The sequence below is a fragment of the Salmo salar genome, chromosome ssa01, assembly GCF_905237065.1.
Source record: "Salmo salar chromosome ssa01, Ssal_v3.1, whole genome shotgun sequence".
In the NCBI taxonomy this organism is placed as follows: Eukaryota; Metazoa; Chordata; class Actinopteri; order Salmoniformes; family Salmonidae; genus Salmo; species Salmo salar.
The window spans coordinates 17717701-17739332 of record NC_059442.1 but is presented as its reverse complement, the minus strand read 5'-3'; the positions used below and the strand labels follow the sequence as shown (position 1 = coordinate 17739332).

Sequence of the window (21632 nt, the reverse complement as noted above, 5' to 3'; positions counted from 1 at the left end):
TCGTGTTGTTCTTTTTTTTAGTGTTTTCCAATTTTCCCAGAAGTGGTTCGAACCTATGGATTCTTCAATTACATTGAGCTGATTTCTGACGTGCTGTTGGTTCTTTTTCCGTAGTGTACTTCTGTATTGTTTTAGTGATTCACCATGGTGAAGGCGTAGACTCAGGTTTTCCGGGTCTCTGTTCTTGGTTGTTAATTTTCTTCAGTTTTCTAGATTTGATAGGGAAGCTGAGAGGTCAAATATACTGTTAAGATTTTCTACTGCTAAGTTTACACGTTCACTATTACAGTGGAATGTTTTATCCAGGAAGTTGTCTAAAAGGGATTGAATTTGTTGTTGCCTAATTGTTTTTTTGGTAGGTTTCCACACTACTTTCCATCTATAGCATTTCTTAATATTACTCAGTTCCTTTGGCTTTGATGCCTCATGATTGAGTATTGCTCTGTTCAAGTAGACTGTGATTTTGCTGTGGTCTGATAGGGGTGTCAGTGGGCTGACTGTGAATGCTCTAAGAGACTCTGGGTTGAGGTCAGTGATAAAGTCGTCTACAGTACTACTGCCAAGAGATGAGCTATAGGTGTACCTACCATAGGAGTCCCCTCGAAGCCTACCATTGACTATGTACATACTCAGCGTGCGACAGAGCTGCAGGAGTTGTGACCCGTTTTTGTTGGTTATGTTGTCATAGTTGTGCCTAGGGGGCCATATGGGGGAGGGAATGCTGTCACCTCCAGGCAGGTGTTTATCCCCCTGTATGCTGAGGGTGTCAGGTTCTTGTCCGGTTCTGGCATTTAAGTCGCCACAGACTAGTACATGTCCCTGGGCCTGGAAACGATTGATTTCCCCCTCCAGGATGGAGAAGCTGTCTTCATTAAAGTATGGGGATTCTAGTGGGGGGATATAGGTTGCACACAGGACATTTTTCTTTAAGATAATTTCCTTTTGAATTTCGAGCCAAATGCAAAAGGTTCCTGTTTTGATTAATTTAAAGGAGTTTAGAGGGTCTACACTAGAAGTTAAGGGTTATAGGAGGAAGGTATATAGTGTGTGCAACTAAGCTTGGAATGTGTTGAGTGCAAGGAAGCGATTACATGTGGCAGGGGAGAGAGCCATGGAGAGAGCCATGGATTAGTGATGAAGAGGGGTTGAGGTCAGGTCACCTTATGAGAGAAATAAAAGTTTATGGCCCATATCACTAGTGTCCTGCCTAGCAGTAAAGAATGATGTTTGTTAAGATCTGTAGGAGACTCATCCAATGAGGAAAGGTTAAATATCAGCAGTGTGAAAATGTCTGTCTAATGCAGCTGTATTGACCCTCTGGGAAGAATTAAACTTGGTTAAACTTTCATAGTGTCCATTGAGTGTTTTACTCTGAGAATTAGAACCTAACACTAGACACACAACTTTATAAAAGTTACATTACTGATACACACAGTTGACTTTTGTCATATGTGCAGGTACTAATACCTCCCTGAACCCTCAGTCCCCATTAGTCTTATACTGCCATTTTGGGCCCATGATTGCCCTATTTCAACTGTCTTATCTAGCTCAATCTGACCCTGACCTTAAATTGGTCATAAGTCAAAATGGAACAATTCAAATACTCGTGCCCCACTACCAAATGTACACAATCAAGGTTTCTAGCCAACCAGTTTCAAGTCTTAGTACTTGCTTCTTATTGCTTACTGGTGAGAGCAGAACATTGGACAGAGACAAGAACTCCACACAGTCTCAATGAAATACTTCAGCTTTACCTTATTGTCAAAGAGCAGTCATGGAAAATAAGACATTCATCGGCATGTTATGCTGGTCAAATAAATGACCTTAAAACAAGCCTCATCAGCCCCAGTGGATTCACTGTGTAGGTTATTTACATGTTAGTGATACAGTACAGGAAAATAAGCCCAAACTATCCAAATCAGTGCAAATTAAATCATTCGAAAAACAGCAATTAACTTTAAATAATTGTCTTAAGGCTGACATTGGCATCGTGATTATGAGCCAAACATTTTCAAAACACTAAAATTAAAAACAGATAATTCACAAGTATTCAACTTTATTCATAACATGGCAAAAGAGACTATTTACATATGCATCAATTTATAGAAATGTACGAATTCTCCAGAAATAAAAAACACTTTTTTGGTGTTCAAGTCCATCAGTCTTCCTCCCTGTAAACATAACAATAATTTATATAAAATTATTATATCAAAATCCAATTAAATTTGCTTAATTCATTTTTTTTTTTTTATTCTCCACTGGTTGTCTGTCTTAAATACAGAAAAACAGGCTGTAACCGTTAAAAGAAAGAAAAGATGAATAAAATAGTTTCCTCAAAGTAATGTTAGGAGTACAGTCCACAGATGTATCCCTAGAATGGATTCCTCTCAGTCTCCTTTCCTTCATCTGCGCTATAGCGTATTGAAAAGCAAATACCCAGCAGGTACCATACTACTTTCCCCTATCCTATTTTTCAGGGTAGTTGAAGGAAAGGAGACGAGGAGATTCACCCCATGAGTTCTGACAGTCTAAGATTCCAAGTTGATGCTGTAGTTTGTTCAGGGCTAAAATGGCATCCGATCATAGTTTCTTCCTGCGGGTGACTGGTTTGGGGAAGATTGCCTCCAGCACTCGTTTGCGTCGGAGGTTCATCCGGGAGGCGGAGGCGTCGTTCTCCTCCACCAGCCTCCTCCTGACGCGCGGGGCGGGCTCGGCCGGGCTGGGCATAGGAGAGATCAAATCCACCTTGGCTGGGGGAGGGGGCGCTGCTTTGGGCCTGGGGGAGAGATAGGAGAATAAGAGAGGAAAGGTCATCTCGTGACTTCTGGAACAAACTGATCGAGAGTGAGCAGGGCACGACCAACTTTTTTAGCCACTTGTGCTTTAGACAAACAGGACAGAATCTCCAGTCACTTGTCACCCCAAAAAAATCTAAAAGGTCTAACAGCACTTTACAAAATAAAATGCCTTACTATATTTTTTATACGGTAGAGAATCAAACACAAATGTAGACCACACTGCCCATTGGATTCTTTGCATATTCAATCCTGTCTCAAAACACAACACTGCCCCTTTACAAGACTTTCCTGGAGTATGGTTGGCCACCCTTGGTAGGCTATAAAACATTGCAACACTACAAACACATACTTTACATCTTAATAAAATAAATAAAGGGTGTCGCATAAAAAAAATATGTCTACAATTCAAAACAGACTCTGGGACAGTTGTGGGACGACAGATCCAAAATGTATATAACCACTGCATATATGAAAAATGTAAAAGCAACGAGGCTGATGAAACAGATCAGACCGATTATCTTAAACTGTTGAAGTTTGTCTTCATATAAGCAGCTCAACAATGAGCACATGGCTGTAGGCTAAGTATGAATGTTCTAAAATGCAATTAGTGGAAAAAACTGTTTTCAAAAACACACCGCACACACTAGTGGCTTCATGTGACAGATTAAAATATCTGTTAGACATTAAGAAGAGGAGAGACCTAAAGATGAATCAACTAGCATGGTTTACTAATGGCTAGGATTATCATCAACTAGCATGGGTTCCTAATGACTAGGATTATCATCAACTAGCATGGGTTACTAATATGACTAGGATTATCATCAACTAGCATGGGTTACTAATATGACTAGGATTATCATCAACTAGCATGGGTTACTAATATGACTAGGATTATCATCAACTAGCATGGTTTACTAATGGATAGGATTATCATCAACTAGCACGGGTTCCTAATGACTAGGATTATCATCAACTAGCACGGTTTACTAATATGACTAGGATTATCATCAACTAGCACGGTTTACTAATATGACTAGGATTATCATCAACTAGCACGGTTTACTAATATGACTAGGATTATCATCAACTAGCACGGTTTACTAATATGACTAGGATTATCATCAACTAGCACGGTTTACTAATATGACTAGGATTATCATCAACTAGCACGGTTTACTAATATGACTAGGATTATCATCAACTATCACGGGTTCCTAATGACTAGGATTATCATCAACTATCACAGGTTCCTAATGACTAGGATTATCATCAACTAGCAGGGGTTCGTAATGACTAGGATTATCATCAACTAGCATGGGTTACTAATATGACTAGGATTATCATCAACTAGCATGGGTTACTAATATGACTAGGATTATCATCAACTAGCATGGGTTCTTAATGACTAGGATTATCATCAACTAGCATGGGTTACTAATATGACTAGGATTATCATCAACTAGCATGGGTTACTAATATGACTAGGATTATCATCAACTAGCATGGGTTACTAATATGACTAGGATTATGCCTTTTGCTGCGGGACAATAAAATAACGTTTTTGAATAGAACAGAACCAATAGAACAGAACCAATAGAACAGAGTAAAATACTGGTTTAAATGGCATATTACGTGTTTATTAAATAATTCCCTCAACATTTATATTGTCGTATTTTGGCTAGGCTACTTTGAAACAATATGCTTCATGAATGACAAAACGTCCATATTTTAAACAATTAAGTTTATGGTTAAACAGTTTCAAAATGCTGACCACCTCCGCTCCGATTCAAGGTGGGTGATGTGCGGTGCGCAACAGGCCCTGTCCTTCACTCTCCGGTTTTGTGACCATTTGATCTGAACGAACCGTGCCTCGAGTATGTCGACAGAATCAAGAATTTAGACGTTAATGTTAATTATCCTTCATTGTATTTGTCAAAAATGACTGCAGTTCAACCTATATTTATTTAACTAAATGTCTCATTTAAGTTAAGCTACATTTCCTGGCGCCTCCCTCATGTCAACATCTGTTTGGACATAAGGCTGTAGCCAATATGCATATCACCTACACTGACCTGTAGGCTTTTTTTATGTACACGAAAAATAGATTGGAATAATATTCCAATGTTGGCCCCTCTGATGCAATTCTGATCTGTGTAATTGTTTGATATTGTGTGATTTAAAAAAACGTGTATATTCTTCATGTCCGCCAATTTATTTACTTGTCCCGGACAAGAGCTAATGTCAAGTCCTGGCGGGGTTGGAGCACTCACATTGCAGATGGAGTGTTATTCTGAGGACAGTTAGGGGAAGAAATATACAAGACAGCTTTGAATAGAGGAACGCCGATGGCAGTATGTCAACAGAACTTACTTGGTTGTTCGCCTCTTGGGTGCTCTGGTTTTAGCAGCAGCCGTCTCCTTGTCCACATCGTCTTCTGATGAGTGCTTTTCCTGAGCAACAGAAAGATAGAGTCAGAGACTAAGCTTGAATATGGTTTTAGCTAACAGCAACCTGACATGTAGCAAATGACCATGTATCTGTGAACACTGCCTCTGTGTTCACAGATCTGAGAGGACGGGATAGGTGAGTGCAATATGCCAAAGCCACCAGTTATCATATTTGAGGGCTAGGCTGAGCAATCAACTCCACCCTATTGTGTAAACCTGGACAGTCCATTTAAACCTATGAACACTGAAGTAGTGGCTGAGGGAGGAGAGCAATGGAGGCAAATGGAACCGGCCAGTGCCGTCTTGTCTAACATCAGTCTAAAGGACGTGATCAACTGACCTCGTTATCAGGCTGTGCTGCAGTGGTGTCCGCCGGTCGCCTGGTACGAGTAACAGGAGGCGCAGACACGTCATTCTGACCAGGAGACTCTACTCTCCTACCTATCAGACAGAAGATGAAAGGTGTGAAAGAAAGCCAGAACTACCACAGAATAACCTTCCTCTTCTAATCACAAAGTCTAATAGGCAAATATGCTAAAAAATGAGGAGCTAGTTACCCCTGGTTCTCCTCCGAGGTGGTGAGTAGATGAACGAGTCCCTGACGGGGCTTCCCTGGTCGGCCTCGGGCACCATCATGTCTCCCATCGGGAGTGGAGAGGGCGGCCGCTGACCCAATGACTTGGTGACTCTCCTCTTCACTCTCACCATCTCCGTGATGACCGGGGCCTCAACCACTTCCCTCTTGATCTCCTCGTCACGGAGTCTCTGGATGAGGGCGTCGGCCACCGGCGTTCCGGAGTCCACTTCCAGCGGCGTCTCCAACAGGGGAAGGTCCTCCTCCTGGTGGTTCCACAGGCAGCTCCTGGTTGGTCGACGGTAGCCGCTGAGGGGCGGGTCATCCAGGGCGAGTGCAGAGGGCGTCTTCTCAGCGGTGCCTTCGCCCCTCGTCTTCCTCTGGCTGCGGGAAGGGGTCAGGGCAACCACTTCCTCTGTGAAAAGGGCAAGGGTCACACCCGCACGGGTCGACTTGCGGGTCACCCTGCCTGGACTGCTGGGCTGTTGTTTGGCCCCTTCATCGTTCCCCTTCTCTTCCTCCTCAGGGACCACCGGCTGAGTCTGGGGGACCAATGGCTGAGTATGGGCGGCTGGGGTCTTGGTTCCAGTTGTGCTCTTCCTCGTGCTGCGTGTAACAGACTGAACTGACACCTGGTTGGCCGTTTCATCCATGGCTGTTGGCTCTCTGTCGCTCCCCACCTGGGCGTTCCTGGTCTGGCGGGTTCCCGTCCTCGGAGTGGCCTTCTGTGGAGTGCGCCGTTTGGTCGGGGTGGCTTTGGAGTGGACCACAGTTGCCGCCAGGACCTCTTCCTCCCCTTTCCTCTCCCCCTGCTCTCTCCAAGGCTCCGGTTCTGGCTGGGATTCAGTTTTCCGGGCGCTTCGGCGAGGCGTGACGGGAACTCCAAAGTCCTGGCCATGCCGGCAGCTCCTGGTGATCCGTCTGGGTGTGATCGGGACCTGAGCGTCTGTCTCCATCTCAGTCTGTCCTGCCGGCGTCTCGTCCTCTGACCCAGGTCTTTCTGCCTCCACTGAGGTAAACTTCACCATCTTCCTCTGGTTGGTTATCCTGCGCGTCGGAGTGGATGGGGCTTTCCTGACCCCCACCGAGATTTCCTCCACAGACTGGCTGTTGGAGGTCTTGTCCGGATTCCTCTCCTCCACACTGGTTATACAGGGATTTCCGGTTTGAGCTGCTTCTTTTTCTTCTTCAAGTATGGCTGCCAACTCACTTATGGCTTCTCCCTGGACAGGTTCATGGTTGTCTGACTGGATGGATCCATTGCTTTCTACCTGAGAAAGAGGCTGGTCTGCAGGGACAGAGACGGGCTCCTCTCTCTCTTCCTCTAGCTCAACGTCTGCCTTCATCTCCTCCTTTCGACGAGCACACGAGAGAGTCTCCATGGTCATCTCTTCCGTTTCCTCCAACGCTCCGTTGTGCTGCTCGTTCTCATCCAGGACTGATGACGCCTCTTCTGCTTTAGTTGGTTCAGAGTCAGCAGGGATCTCATCTGGCTCTTCTACATGGTCTGTGTCAACATCTTCAGCTGATCTGGCTGGTTTAGCCTCAAAGGATTCAGGCAGGACGTCCGTGACTAGAGGAACATTCTCCTTCGACATGGCCTCAGTTCCACCAGTCTCTGTCTCCGTCCAGCTATCCATGATCCCCTCCAAGGTGTCCATCCCCTCCAGGGTGTCCATCTCAGTCTCCTGCTCCTGCAGGGGCTCAGCCGCAGCCAGGGGGGTGTCCTGGTTGTCCGTGCCCAGGCAAATGACCTCCGGTTCGGCCACAGGCGTCTCAGACGTGCCACCTGCCTCCTCTGTGGTCAGATGCTTACTGGGTTCTAGTGGTACAGTGTCTGCATCGTCATCCCCATCCTCCAGCATCAGAGAGAAGCTGCTGTGGGCTCCAGAGGTGGGTACCTCTGGTTCGCTGCCTTCCCCCACCTCGATGAGCCCCAGGTGGGCGCTGTGGGCCAGGGCCTGCCCTTCCACCAGCTCCAAAGGAACCAGCAGGGTGGTGGAGGGCTTCAGCTCTGTGTAGCAAATCCCCTCTGCCTCGTCTCCTCCTACCCCCAGCCTCACCATCACCACCTCCTCCTCCATGTCATCCTCCACCATCTGTAGGTGAAACACAGAGAAGCATGAGAACATTTACAGAGCACAACCTACGATCACAAAACAAAATACTTTAACCCCCTTTTCAAACGTGCAACTTTTAACATCAGTCTCCCACAGCATTTAGGTCTACACACTGCTTACGTGACTGAGTTATGAAATCCTAAGACAGTCACTGTTTTACCTTTAGGTCTGCCTCTGTGGTGACCAATGAGAGCACAGCTGCATCCTGCTCCGCTAGGGCAGGCAGGAACTGGGGGTGTGGCTGCAGGGGCGGGAGCTGGTCCAGGAAGAGAGAGGGGGGCGGCAAGGGGGCTCGCTGCCTCCCATTCCCCTGCACCTCCTCGATGACCTCCACCTCGCTGCCCGAGTCCTCCTCAGCAGGACCATCTGACTCCTCTTCATCATCATCCGCCAATACAGAACTAGAGAGTTCCTCACTGTCGTTCAGGCTCACCACAGCTACAGGGAGGGAAGAGCCCCATCAAACACACTCACTAAAGGTAACATTAGCTATGAGTAGCGATCCACCGATATGACATTTTTGCCCGATACCGATATTTTCCTTGCCCAAAAAAACAACAATACTGATAACCGATATTTACATTTTTAGCGGCCTTTTAAGCATTCTACTACAGTTAAATAGTTCACACATACACACAAGGACGCAGCGGTCTAGGGCACTGCATCTCAGTGCAAGAAGCGTCACCACAGTCCCTGGTTCGAATCCAGGCTGTATCACATCCGGCAGGGATTGGGAGTCCCAAAGGGCAGCGCACAATTGGCCCAGCGTCGTCCGGGCCGTCATTGTTAATAAGAATTTGTTCTTACCTGACTTGCCTAGTTAAATAAGTCACACACACACACACACACACACACACAATTCTACTATTTGTATTCATTTGCATCACTGTCAATTAAATACTTTTATTTTGAAGGCAAACCGCAAACTCCACTATTGTGCCTAATCCTTATTGTGGCTAGCTTCACAACACGGTCAGGTCACTAGCCAGATGAAGCTAGCTGGCTGCATATAAGGTCAGCTTTGGGCAACAGGGTTAAGTAGGTGGTTAGCTATTTATTTTCATGACCTGAAGTTCAATTTCAAAAGGAGAACAAGTGGCAATCTAGCTAATACTTACAAGGATTCCAAAAACATTGCTAAGAATAATGAAAATGACCGCAGTTTCTACTGGTCATTTTTTTCAGGCTGGTTGTATTGGTGCTAGCTAGGTACCAAGCTAAAGCTAGCTACCCCAAATTATGCTTTATTACCAACGCGGTATTGTAAACACATCGTTTGTGGCCGGTGTTTGCTTGTATGCAGACTTTACAGCTTTGACAGTGCTACTGTATATTTTTTGACACGCAAAGACCCAAACGGTGTTCCATGGTATGATTGTCGTGAAGCTAATAGCAGTGACGCTATTACTGTGTAACTCCAGTAGGGCAACATCTGAAAAATAGTGCACTTGGTAGTGTGCACCGGTGCTCGACCAGTCGGCGAAAGCCAACATCACCCACGACAGAAAACGGTTGATTGTCAAGGGCAATGAATTCCATTATCTTGGCTTTAATGGATTTCACCTTTGAGTTGTCTCGCTGAAATGTTCTTACTCTTCAATCCACATAGCAGACATTGTGGGCTAGGTTAGGAATGCTGTATTGCACGTGTAGCGCAGAATTTTTAGTGCCGTTATTACTTCAAGTACCTACGTTATATAGGTATGCATGGTACCTTTGACATCGGTTTTTAACATCGGCGTTAAACTAGACATCGGATGATACAGATGTTGGTATTTTTAGCTAATATTGTCAGATTCCAATATGTTCGCCGATATATCGTGCATCTCTAATTATGAGCATTCCAGACCATTATAACTCTGCTGCCGGCCAATAAAAAACACAAAATCCTTTGTGGTTGTAGCTCGTACAGTGAGCCCGTGTTAGATCTCTGATCGCATGACCTAGAAGTCAATGTATGTGACAAATAAACAGTCATGAGCAAGAGGTGAGAGGTCACTCACATTGGGAGTCGGTGCCCGTGGGGTCTGAGGTGGCTACGGACGCCACAGACTTCTGGGTGGTGAGGGCCAGGGGGACGGCTGTAGGAGTTATCACGTCACACACCGGCTCACTGCCCAGGGGAGAGAGGTTTAATATCAATAAATGGTTGTAAGCACATACACAACCAATGTCATTGGGATGCGTTTCAGGACGTACCTGTTGAAGGATGTCCAGTTGTCAGAAGCCTTGTGTATGCCCGAGCGGGTCAGGGGAGGAGATAGGTTGGTGCCAAACAGATGGCGCTCCACAAACTCATCCAGATCTGAGAGCGAGAGAGAGCGAGAGAGAGCGAGAGAGAGAGAGAGAGAGAGAGAGAGAGAGAGAGAGAGAGAGAACTCAACCAGGTCATCGTAGGTTTAAAATCAACTGCATCAACATCAGTCCTGCCTGTGTAAAACTCTTCCAAGCTTAGTATTCAATGCAGTTAGGTTTAGCTCAGTCACTTCATCTCACTGTGGTTGGAGTTACATGCACTGAGCTCACCCTCACAAGCCCTCTGTACATTATCAAAGTCTAAATCACCTCCAACAGTTGTGCCTTTGCACAGTGAGGAAAATCTAAACTGTTCCTCAAAAACATTGACGTTTTTGATTGAACACACATTTTTGGTGTTCACTTTGCCTCAGACTACACAGGTTTGACACCATCTACACAGAGCTGAAACCAAGCAGGACATGAATGTATGCATTTAATTTGTCTACTGGAGCAGCTGTAAGATCCTGGCTGAGTGATGTCCTCACAGGTGGGTGGAACCCTCACCAGTGTGTTCCGTGGCAGCCACAGGTTTCATTGGTTCAGTGGGTTGAGATTCATCCTCTTTGGGAGTCTCCTCCTCCACTACCTCCGCAGTCTCCACCTCAAGCTTATGGTTGGGCAGATCAATAACTTCCTGGTTAAGGTTAGACTCCTCAACCACTTCCGTGTCAGGAGTTGGTTCTACTGCCTGTGTGACCCTTGGTTGGACTACAACTTCCTTTTCAGCCTTAGGCTCTTCTTGTTCAGGGCTGACCTCCATCTCCCCTACTTCGTGGTCCAGCTCCACTTCGCTGTTGACCGCCTCTTCCTTTACTTCCGGGTCCTTGTTCTGCCCTTCCTCCAGTGACAGGAGGAGAGTCAGTTCATTGGCTGCTGCAGGCTGCACTTCCTCCTTTGAGAGTGGGGCTTCCAGTACTGCTTGAGTTTTGAGGTTAACCACCACTTCATCATCTTCCTCCTCCTCATCTGTGACCTCATTGGCTGGCTGTTGAAGCGCCTCCATCTCCAGGTCTTCAGGCAGAGGTGCATCATGGAACTCCAGGGTGGTGTCCGTTGAAAGAACAGAGGCCTGGCTCGTCTCCAAGCCTAGGCTGAGTCGTCCTGGCAACGTGCTAGGCAATGCAGTTACCACGTCGACCTCTTGGACAGAGGAGCCGCTCTCAGACTCTCCCCTCTCTGGTGAGGGCTCGCGGACCGGTGGTGGCAGGAACTTCACATGTGTCACCTTCACCTCTTCTTCCTCATCATACTCAGCAGGGTGTGAGGTCCAGGCCTCAGGTCCAGCCTTGGACAGTGGAGAGCCTCTGGTCAGCAGGCTAATCTCATTCTCGGTTGCGATCTGTAGAGTACAAAACATAGAAATTAATGAAATCATTAACACGGTACACAACGGTAAAGTATCTGAAAAGTTTGTTCATAAGAAAGATTCTCTCAATTCCACTGTTATGTTACTAAATAAGGCCCAGTGGTCTGGGGGGTCTTACCCCGTTGCTCCAGTGGAGGGTGCCTTTCTCTGACTCGGGCGAGGCAGTCTCCTCGATGAAGGTGATGCGGCTCTCCTTGGGGCGCAGTGGGGGGGTGACAGAGCGCCCGGGAGAGGCAGAGGGGGTGGCCACGGGGGTAGGGCGCAGGCTGTTCCTCAGGATGGACTGAGGGGTGAAGGCTGAGAACAAGGGACCGGACGTTGCCAGGGCTCGTGCTCGCTACGGGAAGAAACAACCATGCAGACAGTCAGTGGAGTTTCAAACACACAGTTGACAAACCACTGCAGCAGGCTTAGGTCTCAGACACAGTGGTGTTCAGGACCATGTAACTTCTAGTAGGGGTTAAAGTTCATTCCCAACCAAGCAATAAAACTAGGGGATTTCCAATCATCGTGCCAGTGAGCATCAGTGTCTAGGATGTGGGAGCATGTGTGACAGTGGGGACAGTCGACGTCCTCCCCCTTTGTCTGGGTCTTACCTTGACCACCTGTGGGGTCTGCAGCAGGCTGAGCTCGGGGGCCTTGTTGATGCTTTTGGGGGGGTTCCAGGAGCTGGCTGCCCTGGGGGGTGTCAGCAGGGGTCGTGCCCCCTCTGGAGGGGTGGTCTGAGAGGGGTGAACCACTAGGTCCAGCACCCTGGGGGCAGGGACAAGAGGAGGGGTTAGGAAAGCATGTCAGATTTATTGAAATCATCATGTCAAATCTCTTACACAAAAGACTAGCGGTATGTCATTTATAGCTCATCTCACATACATGTACACGAGAAACATGCACATAACTAGAACTTCCACCCAGTCTGAGTTAGGTGGGAATTTGTCAAGTTGAGGTTCGGTGTGTGTCGTACCTGGACTTCCTCTTGGAGGCCATGGTGATAGGCGTGCCCACGAAGGCCTCGGGCAGATCCCGGGAGGGGAAGAGCACCTCCGCTGCCCTGGGGCTGGGTGGCGTGGAGAGGGGAAGGGAAACAACTCAATTGAACAGATCAAATCCAGGGGTGGAAAACCCATCTTTATCACTTACATCTTAGTCAGATAGGGGTGGGTTGGGGACAGGGCGGTTGGGGACAGGGCGGTTGGGGACTCACCTCTTGAGTGGGGAGGACTGGGGCGTGGGGTTCTTCCCCACCCACACCTCCTCGATCTTCGACAGGACGCTGTTGATGAACGCCGCTCTGGTCAGCACGTTGTCATTGGCCGACCGCTTGGCGATGGTCGACAGCGGCTGTGGTCGCGACACTAAGAAGAACACACTATCGAAGTCAAGGGTTACGCTGAAAACATAAATCTAACCTTGAAGCGTGTACAGAGCAGTGTAATAATAAGCTGGGAGGGATGAGGTCACGTACCCTCTCTGAGGATGGTGGAGGGGTGGTGGTATGGTTTAGCTCTTTCCGTGGCCAGCTTCCTCTGGACCCGAGGAAGAACTTTCCCGTACTGGTCCAGGATAGAGTTCCTGGTTTTGGTTCTCTCCTTCAGCTTGGGATCTCTCTCGTTCTGGAGAACAGATATATGAACGGAATAGAAACATTAACGGCAGAATTCAGCAACACTACACAATGCAACCATCATATCAACACATACACGTTAGGGTGACTTATTTCTAAAACCTGCACAACATTTCTAGTAGCATATGTTCTGTTTATTGGTGAAGTGTATAAATAAACCATGAGTTTACTTAAAAGTGAATGTAAATGTGTACGTACCACCATGTTCATCTTGAGGGTGTGGTTGAGCTGCAGGGCAGGGACGTAGTTAGCCTGCTGCAGGTAGTGCATCATCAGTAGCTCTCTGTTCTGGAGACCCCCTGTACCCTGCAGGAACCTCTCCAAGCACTCCTACACACACACGAACAGATACATCTTCAGGGATGGGATTGTCACAACATGAAAAAACATTTTATTGATGAGCATGCCAGGGTCGTGTTTCGCCCTGGTAGAAAGGAAAGTTGCGGGAACAAGGCATCCTACCTGTTCAGCCAGACCCAGGGGCAGTTTGAGCAGCTCCTTCATGAGGCCAAGCTCCTGACAGGTCTGGTAGAGGAACCTTAACAACTCCTCCGTGTTCAGCCTGTTGGAGTGCTGCCTCAGCATGGCCCAGGCCTCCACCAGACACCTACACGGAGAGGGGTTACACAGACATGTTAACCGTACCAGGAAAAAAAATAAAAATAAGAAAACTCAATGCCGTCACTGTTAGCACGGATGCTAGCAAACACACACTTATAACAGCCACCTGTTGTGTAGCAGCACGGCCAGGCAGAGCTGGGCCTGAGCGGTGGAAGAGAGCGGAGGCTTCATGACGTGGAGGTAGCGCAGGGCGATCCCATGTTTCCCCTGGCACATGAGAGCTTGCAGGATGCGATCGTGCTGCCAGCCCCACAGGGACGGGGAGGTGGTGGGGTGCAGCAGCATCTCCAGGGAGTTCTGGAGGGGGTCAAAGTTCAGGTGTCAACTGGAGGAAACCATTTTATCACTACCATTATCAAATCACATAACAATAACGAAGCTATATACAGGGGGTACCGGGTCAATGTGCAGGGGTACAGGTAAGTCAAGGTAATTTATATACTGACTATGCATAGATAGACAGCGAGTAGCAGCAGTGTAAAAACAAAGTAAATATTCCGGGTGGCCATTTGATTAATTGTTGAGCAGTCTTATGGCTTGGGGGTAGAAGCTTTTATGGAGCCTTTAGGTCTTAGACTTGGCGCTCCGGTACCGCTTGCCATGCGGTAGCAGAGAGAACAGTCTATGACTTGGGTGGCTGGAGTCTGACAATTTTTAGGGTCTTCCTCTGACACCGCCTGGTATAGAGGTCCTGGATGGCAGGAAGCTTGGCCCCAGTGATGTACTGGGCCGTACGCACTACCCTCTGTGGCGCTTTACGGTCAGATGCCGAGCAGTGGGTGAACAGGGAGTACAGGAGGGGACTAAGCACACACCCCTGAGGGGCCCCAGTGTTGAGGATCAGCATGGCAGATGTGTTGAATTGGAGTGGGTCTAGGGTTTCTGGCATGATGGTGTTGATGTAAGCCATGACCAGCCTTTCAAAGCACTTCATGGCTACCGACATGAGTGCTACGGGGTGGTAATCATTTAGGCAGGTTACCTTTGCTTTCTTGGGCACAGGGACTATGGTTGTCTGCTTGAAACATGTAGGTATTACAGACTCGGTCAGGGAGAGGTTGAAAATGTCAGTCAAGACACTTGGCAGTTGGTCTGCGCATGCTTTGAGTACACATCCTGGTAATCTGTCTACCAACGACTCATTATGAAATATAACTCACTGTACACATTAGAAATTCCACATGCAAGGCCCCATCACAAACCAAACACAATCCTTGCTAAATGCTAACTTCCAGATATACAGTATTCCATAATGTGACTTGTTATAACCCTCTATCGTCTGGCCTGTATATGTGCACGTGCGCGCGTCTACCTGGTGGTCGTGGTGGTCCAGCAGCCAGAAGCCCTGCACCAGTTTGACCAGGCCGATGGGGATGGCGAAGGCAGTGGGGAAGGACTCCACAGACCCACCGCTCTTGTTGGGGAAGGAATACATCACATCCAACAACAGGTAGATCACCTGGGGGGGAGGGGTCAAGGCTCACACAGAGAGAGAAGTGTGTACTGTCTCACTATACTCTGTGTGTGTGTGTGTGTGTGTGTGTGTGTGTGTGTGTGTGTGTGTGTGTGTGTGTGTGTGTGTGTGTGTGTGTGTGTCAGCAGAAGAGTGGGTCTGTATGTGTTAAGTGGATTTCACGAGTCTAGGCACTTGTGTGGGTTAGGAGTGTAAGGACGGGACACGGTATTTCAAGTCTAACCAAATCCCTGATATGAACACATAATAAGATAGTTGCGAGGGAACCCAGTACAGAGCAAGGATACGATGGCGTGCTTAGCAGATTCATCTATGTTCTCCAGGAGGTAAATATCCAGCAGGCCCTGTGGACAGCAGAGAGAAGATCAACACTGGGTGTTGCTTCTGTTATACTATGTCTACATCTAGATGGAATTCCATGGAAATCATTCAGAGTGTGCTCAAGGTAGGAGGTTAGATCCTTGTTTGGCTCTGTGTTTGTGTGCGCGTGAATGCACAGGTACCAAATGCTTACGTGTAGCGTAGGGGGCGGATACTGTCCCGTCCCGCCCTCGTCCCGTTTCCACAGGTCAACCAAGCAATCACCGCATTGGGCGACCAAGCCGTCAATCATCAGGCAGTCTGCACACCACTTCCCCCTGAGAAGAACAGATGGTTCATTCTAAATATTGATGGTGGTTGAGGTGGTCTTACGTGAAATGCATTAGTTTCCCAAAACAACACAAAACAGTCTTTCACAGTAGGGCTCCACAGTAGGAACATGAAGGAAAATGGACACTAATATGAGACACGCATACCAAATATAGGGTGTTTCTCAATATGCATACTACCGCACTGCACGCTCTCATGCTCAGAGCACATTCTCAGAGGACGTTCTCTTGAGTACGTTCTTGTGAGGACAAGAGCGTGGAGAACACATAAAACATTCCCTTTGACAAGCACCGACACTCCTAATGTATTACCTTACACTGAACCTCCCCATTCACTGAACCTTTATCCAGCCAGGACAATGGCAACAATAGACAAAACAAGACATACAAAAAGTAAATGTTTACTTCATAATTATCTGCTAGATATGTGCGAATCGTAATAATCTAGCTTGCCAGATAGTTAAACAGGCAAAAGTGAAAAAAAATGAATGTTATGCCAGGTAGATTAAACACTTGTAGGTAGCTAGCTACCAATTCTTCGTGGCTATCTAGCTAACAGTAGTAGCTAGCCAGTTAGGCCTATTGACTTATTCTGGACTTGCGATCTATGATACGTAGGCAGGCAAATATGCCAAAATGAACACAGCATGTACTTATTAACGTATCAAGACACAATACTGTAGTCAGGCAACATATGAGATGTGAATAGGAAACATTCGAATTTGGAGTGTATTTTCTCTTGCTTCAGCTCAAATAATGGCCGGCATTGATTAAGACATTTTGTATCATTTTTAAATTGGTTGCGTCATATTTCTTTGCATACATTTCCGATGAAGCTTACAAAACGGAGTATGCATTCGATAAGACCCTCCATGCTCCATTTTGACACTTTTACTTGGACTCATACTCCCAACGCTCCCGTGCTCGGAGCACAGTGCTATGCATTTTGAGAAACACCCATACCGTATACAACATTATAAAAAAAAAACAGATCTTTAGAAGAATGACACTGAGGGGACTAAGTTAAACTTTTCCCATCTCTTCTTGTTGATGTGTTTTACATTCAGTCCTGAACCAACTCTTGTGGGTGATATGAACAGCACTCACTTGGAGAGCTGCTGCAGCTCCTCTCTGCGGATGGTGTAGTAGTTCTGGTTCACAGAGTAGCTGTAGAAGGGCCGAGGGATCTGCACAGCGTCGTCATCTGGTTGAGGGGGGAATTAAAACTATTACACATCTATAATAGTGGACATCTCTAGCACTGCATCTGAAATGGCACCCTATTCCCTATGACGTGCACTACTTTTGGTGTACATGATGAAAGTGGTCTATGTTCCAAAAGGTGGCATGGAATATGGACTGAACTCAAATGTTTGAAGTGCTACCACAGTACGTGGTCTTACCGGAGCCCTCGGGCAGGAGTCCAGTCCGACAGAACCAGAGGACCACCTGGGCGTACTGGGAGATAAGGCTGGACACCAGATTCTTATTGATGAGACCCAGCAGACCTGCACAAATAACTGCATTACAACACCCAATTCTGACATACCATGACATGGTATGTAGAGGCACATAAATCAAATTACATTTTATTAGTCACATGCGCCGAATACAACAAGTGTAGACTTCACAGAGAAATGCTTACTTACAAGCCCTTAACTAACATTGCAGTTAAAAAAAATACAGACAAGAATAAGAAATAAAAGTAACAAGTAATTAAAGAGGAGCAGTAAAATAACAATAGAGGCTATATATAGGGGGGGTACCGGTGCAGAGTCAACGTGCGGGGGCACCGGTTCGTTGAGGTAATATGTACATGTGGGCAGAGTTATTAAAGTGACTATGCATAGATTACAGTCTGGGTGACCATTTGATTAGGTGTTCAGGAGTCTTATGGCTTGGGGTTAGAAGTTGTTTAGAAGCCTCTTGGACCTAGACTTGGTGGTCCGGTACTGCTTGCCATGCATTAGCAGAGAGAACAGTCTTTATTTAGTCATTTTATTTCACCTTTATTTAACCAGGTAGGCCAGTTGAGAACAAGTTCTCATTTACAACTGCGACCTGGCCAAGATAAAGCAAAGCAGTGCGACAAAAACAGCAGTTACATTGGATAAACAAACGTACATTCAATAACACAATAGAAAAGTCTATGTACAGTGTGTGCAAAAGTAGTAAGATTAGGGAGGTAAGGCAATAAATAGGCCATAGAAGCGAAATAATTACAATTTAGCTTTAACACTGGAGTGATAGATGTGCAGATGATGTGCAAGTACCGGGGTGCAAAAGAGCAACAACAAAAAATAAAAAAAATAGCAATATGGGCATGAGGTAGTTGAGTGTGCTATTTACAGATTGGCTGTGTACAGTTACAGTGATCAGTAAGCTGCTCTGACAGCTGATGCTTAAAGTTAGAGAGGGAGATAAGTCTCCAGCTTCAGTGATTTTTGCAATTCGTTCCAGTCATTGGCAGCAGAGAACTGGAAGGAAAGGCGGCCAAAAGAGGTGTTGGCTTTGGGGATGACCAGTGAAAAATACCTGCTGGAGCGTGTGCTACGGGTGGGTGTTGCTATGGTGACCAGTGAGCTGAGTTAAGGCAGGGCTTTACTTAGCAAGGACTTATAGATGACCTGGAGCCAGTGGGTTTAGCGACGAATATGTAGTGAGGGCCAGCCGACGGAAGCCTACAGGTCGCAGTGGTGGGCAGTATATGGGGCTTTGGTGACAAAACGGATGGCACTGTGATAGACTACATCCAGTTTGCTGAGTAGAGTGTTGGAGGCTATTTTGTAAACGACATCGCCAAAGTCAAGGATCGATAGGATAGGATAGTCAGTTTTACGAGGGTATGTTAGGCAGCATGACTAAAGGAGGCTTTATTGCAAAATCAGGAAGCTGATTCTAGATATAACTTTGAATTAGAGATGCTTAATGTGAGTCTGGAAGGAGACTTTACAGTCTAACCAGACACCTAGGTATTTGTAGTTGTCCACATATTCTAAGTCAGAAGCGTCCAGAGTAGTGATGCTTGTCGGTCGGGCGGATGCAGGCAGAAATTGGTTGAAGAGCTTGCATTTCGTTTTATTAGCATTTAAAAGCAGTTGGAGGCCACAGAAGAAGTATTGTATGGCATTAAAGCTCGTTTGGAAGTTTGTTAACAGTGTCCAAAGAAGGGTCAGAAGTATACAGAATGGTGTCGTCTGCGTAGAGGTGGATCAGATAATCACCAGCAGCAAGAGCGACATCATTGATGTATACAGAGAAGAGAGTCAGCCTGAGAATTGAACCCTGTGGCACACCCATAGAGACTGCCAGAGGTCCGGACAACAGGCCCTCCGATTTGACACACTGAACTCTGTCAGAGAAGTAGTTGGTGAACCAGGCGAGGCAGTCATTTGAGAATCCAAGGCTATTGAGTCTGCCAATAAGAATGCAGTGATTGACAGAGTCGAAAGCCTTGGCCAGGTCGAGGAAGACGCCTACACAGTATTGTCTCTTATCGATGGCAGTTATGTTGTTTAGGACCTTGAGCGTGGCTGAGGTGCACCCATGACCAGCTCGGAAACCAGATTGCATATTGGAGAAGGTTCGGTGGAATTCGAAATGGTCAGTGATCTGTTTGCTAACTTGGCTTTCAAAGAACTAAGAAAGGCAGGGTAGGATAGATATAGGTCTGTAGCAGTTTGGGTCTAGAGTGTCTCCCCCTTTGAAGAGGGGGACGACTGCGGCAGCTTTCCAATCTTTGAGGATCTCAGACTATACGAAAGAGGTTGAACAGGCTAGCAATAGGGGTTGCAACAATTTCGGCGGATAATTTTAGAAAGAGAGGGTCCAGATTGTCTAGCCCAGCTGATTTGTAGGGATCCAGATTTTGCAGCTCTTTCAGAACATCAGCTGTCTGGATTTGGGTGAAGGAGAAGGGGGGGGGGGGGCAGCCAGGTGGAAAGCATGGCCAGCCGTAGAAAAATGCTTGTTGAAATTCTCGATTATCGTAGGATTTATCGGTGGTGACAGTTTCCTAGCCTCAGTGCAGTGGGCAGTCAGCTGGGAGGAGGTGCTCTTATTCTCCATGGACTTTACAGTGTTTCAAAACTTTTTGGGATTACTGCTACAGGATGCAAATTTCTGTTTGAAAAAGCTAGCCTTAGCTTTCCTAACTGCCTGTGTATACTGGTTCCTGAATTCCCTGAAAAGTTGCATATCGGGGGGGGGGCTATTCGATGCTAATGCAGTACGCCACAGGATGTTTTTGTGCTGGTCAAGGGCAGTCAAGTCTGGGGTGAACCAAGGGCTATAACTGTTCTTAGTTCTACATTTTTTTAATGTGGCATGCTTATTTAATAAGGTGAGGAAAGCACTTTAAAGAGCAACCAGGCATCCTCTACTGACGGGATGAGGTCAATATCCTTCCGGGATACTTGGGCCAGGTCGATTAGAAAGGCCTGCTCGCTGAAGTGTTTTAGGGAGCGTTTGACAGTGATGAGGGTGGTTGTTTGACCACGGACCCATTACGGACGCAGGCAATGAGGCAGTGATCGCCGAGATCCTGGTTGAAGACAGCAGAGGTGTATTTAGAGGGTAAGTCTGTCAGGATGATATCTATGAGGGTGCCCATGGTTGCGGATTTGGAGTTGTACCTGGAAGTTCCTTGATTATTTGTGAGATTGAGGGCATCTAGCTTAGATTGTAGGACGGCCGGGGTGTTAAGCATATTCCAGTTTAGGTCACCTTGCAGCACGAGCTCTGAAGATGGATGGGGGGGCAATCAATTCACATATGGTGTCCAGGGCACAGCTGGGGGCTGAGGGTGGTCTATAACAAGCGGCAACGGTCAGAGACTTGTTTCTGGAAAGGTTGATTTTTAAAAGTAGAAGCTCAAACTGTTTGGGCACAGACCTGGATAGCATGACAGAACTCTGCAGGCTAACTCCGCCCCCTTCGGCAGTTCTATCTTGTCGGAAAATTTTGTAGTTGGGGATGGAAATTTCTGATTTTTTTGTGGCCTTCCTAAGCCAGGATTCAGACATTGCTAGGACATCAGAGTTGGCAGAGTGTGCTAAAGCAGTGAATAAAACAAACTTAGGGAGGAGGCTTCTGATGTTAACATGCATGAAACCAAGGCTTTTACGGTTACAAAAATCAACAAATGAGAGCGCCTTGGGAATAGCTGTGGGCTAACCTCTACATCACCAGACGAACAGAGGAGGAGTAGGATAAGAGTACGGCTAAAGGATATAAGAACTGTTCGTCTAGTGCGTTGGGAACAGAGAATAAAAGGAGCAGATTTCTGGGCGTGGTAGAATAGATTCAGGGCATAATGTACAGACAATGGTATGGTAGGATGTGAGTAGAGTGGAGGTAAACCTAGGCATTGAGAGACGATGAGAGCGGTTGCATCTCTGGAGGCACCAGTTAAGCAAGGTGAGGTCTCCGCGTATGTCGAGAGTGGGACAAAAGAGCTAGCAAAGGCATTTAGGGTGGGTCTGGGGGCTCTACAGTGAAATAAAACAATAATAACCAACCTAAACAGCAGTAGACAAGGCATATTGACATTAGGGAGAGGCATGTGTAGCCGAGTGATCATAGGGTCCAATGAGCAGCAATAGGGGAGTCGGGGAGCCGTTCGGTAGTCGCTGCTATGCTAGGCGAGCTGGAGACACGGCGAT

The 21632-nt window shown here is 46.8% G+C and overlaps 1 protein-coding gene across 1 annotated transcript in view; it reads right to left on the bottom strand.

Annotated features, from left to right (window-relative positions):
• Window positions 1-1731: 1731 nt before the first annotated feature.
• LOC106570006 (protein ELYS) overlaps window positions 1732-21632 on the bottom strand; it is a 39383-nt gene continuing 19482 nt past the window's right edge. Inside the window, exons 16-36 of the mRNA XM_014141899.2 lie at window positions 17373-17477; window positions 17077-17173; window positions 15834-15957; window positions 15607-15663; window positions 15158-15304; window positions 13952-14142; window positions 13687-13831; window positions 13423-13554; window positions 13066-13213; window positions 12805-12955; window positions 12565-12657; window positions 12200-12356; window positions 11722-11940; window positions 10742-11576; window positions 10139-10244; window positions 9943-10052; window positions 8100-8377; window positions 5803-7918; window positions 5586-5686; window positions 5169-5248; window positions 1732-2776 (exon numbers count right to left, since the gene is read on the bottom strand). Of these exons, the coding sequence (XP_013997374.1) occupies window positions 2581-2776; window positions 5169-5248; window positions 5586-5686; window positions 5803-7918; window positions 8100-8377; window positions 9943-10052; window positions 10139-10244; window positions 10742-11576; window positions 11722-11940; window positions 12200-12356; window positions 12565-12657; window positions 12805-12955; window positions 13066-13213; window positions 13423-13554; window positions 13687-13831; window positions 13952-14142; window positions 15158-15304; window positions 15607-15663; window positions 15834-15957; window positions 17077-17173; window positions 17373-17477 (5588 nt within the window). The 3' untranslated portion in view covers window positions 1732-2580. The remainder of the gene's footprint in view (window positions 2777-5168; window positions 5249-5585; window positions 5687-5802; window positions 7919-8099; window positions 8378-9942; window positions 10053-10138; window positions 10245-10741; window positions 11577-11721; window positions 11941-12199; window positions 12357-12564; window positions 12658-12804; window positions 12956-13065; window positions 13214-13422; window positions 13555-13686; window positions 13832-13951; window positions 14143-15157; window positions 15305-15606; window positions 15664-15833; window positions 15958-17076; window positions 17174-17372; window positions 17478-21632) is intronic.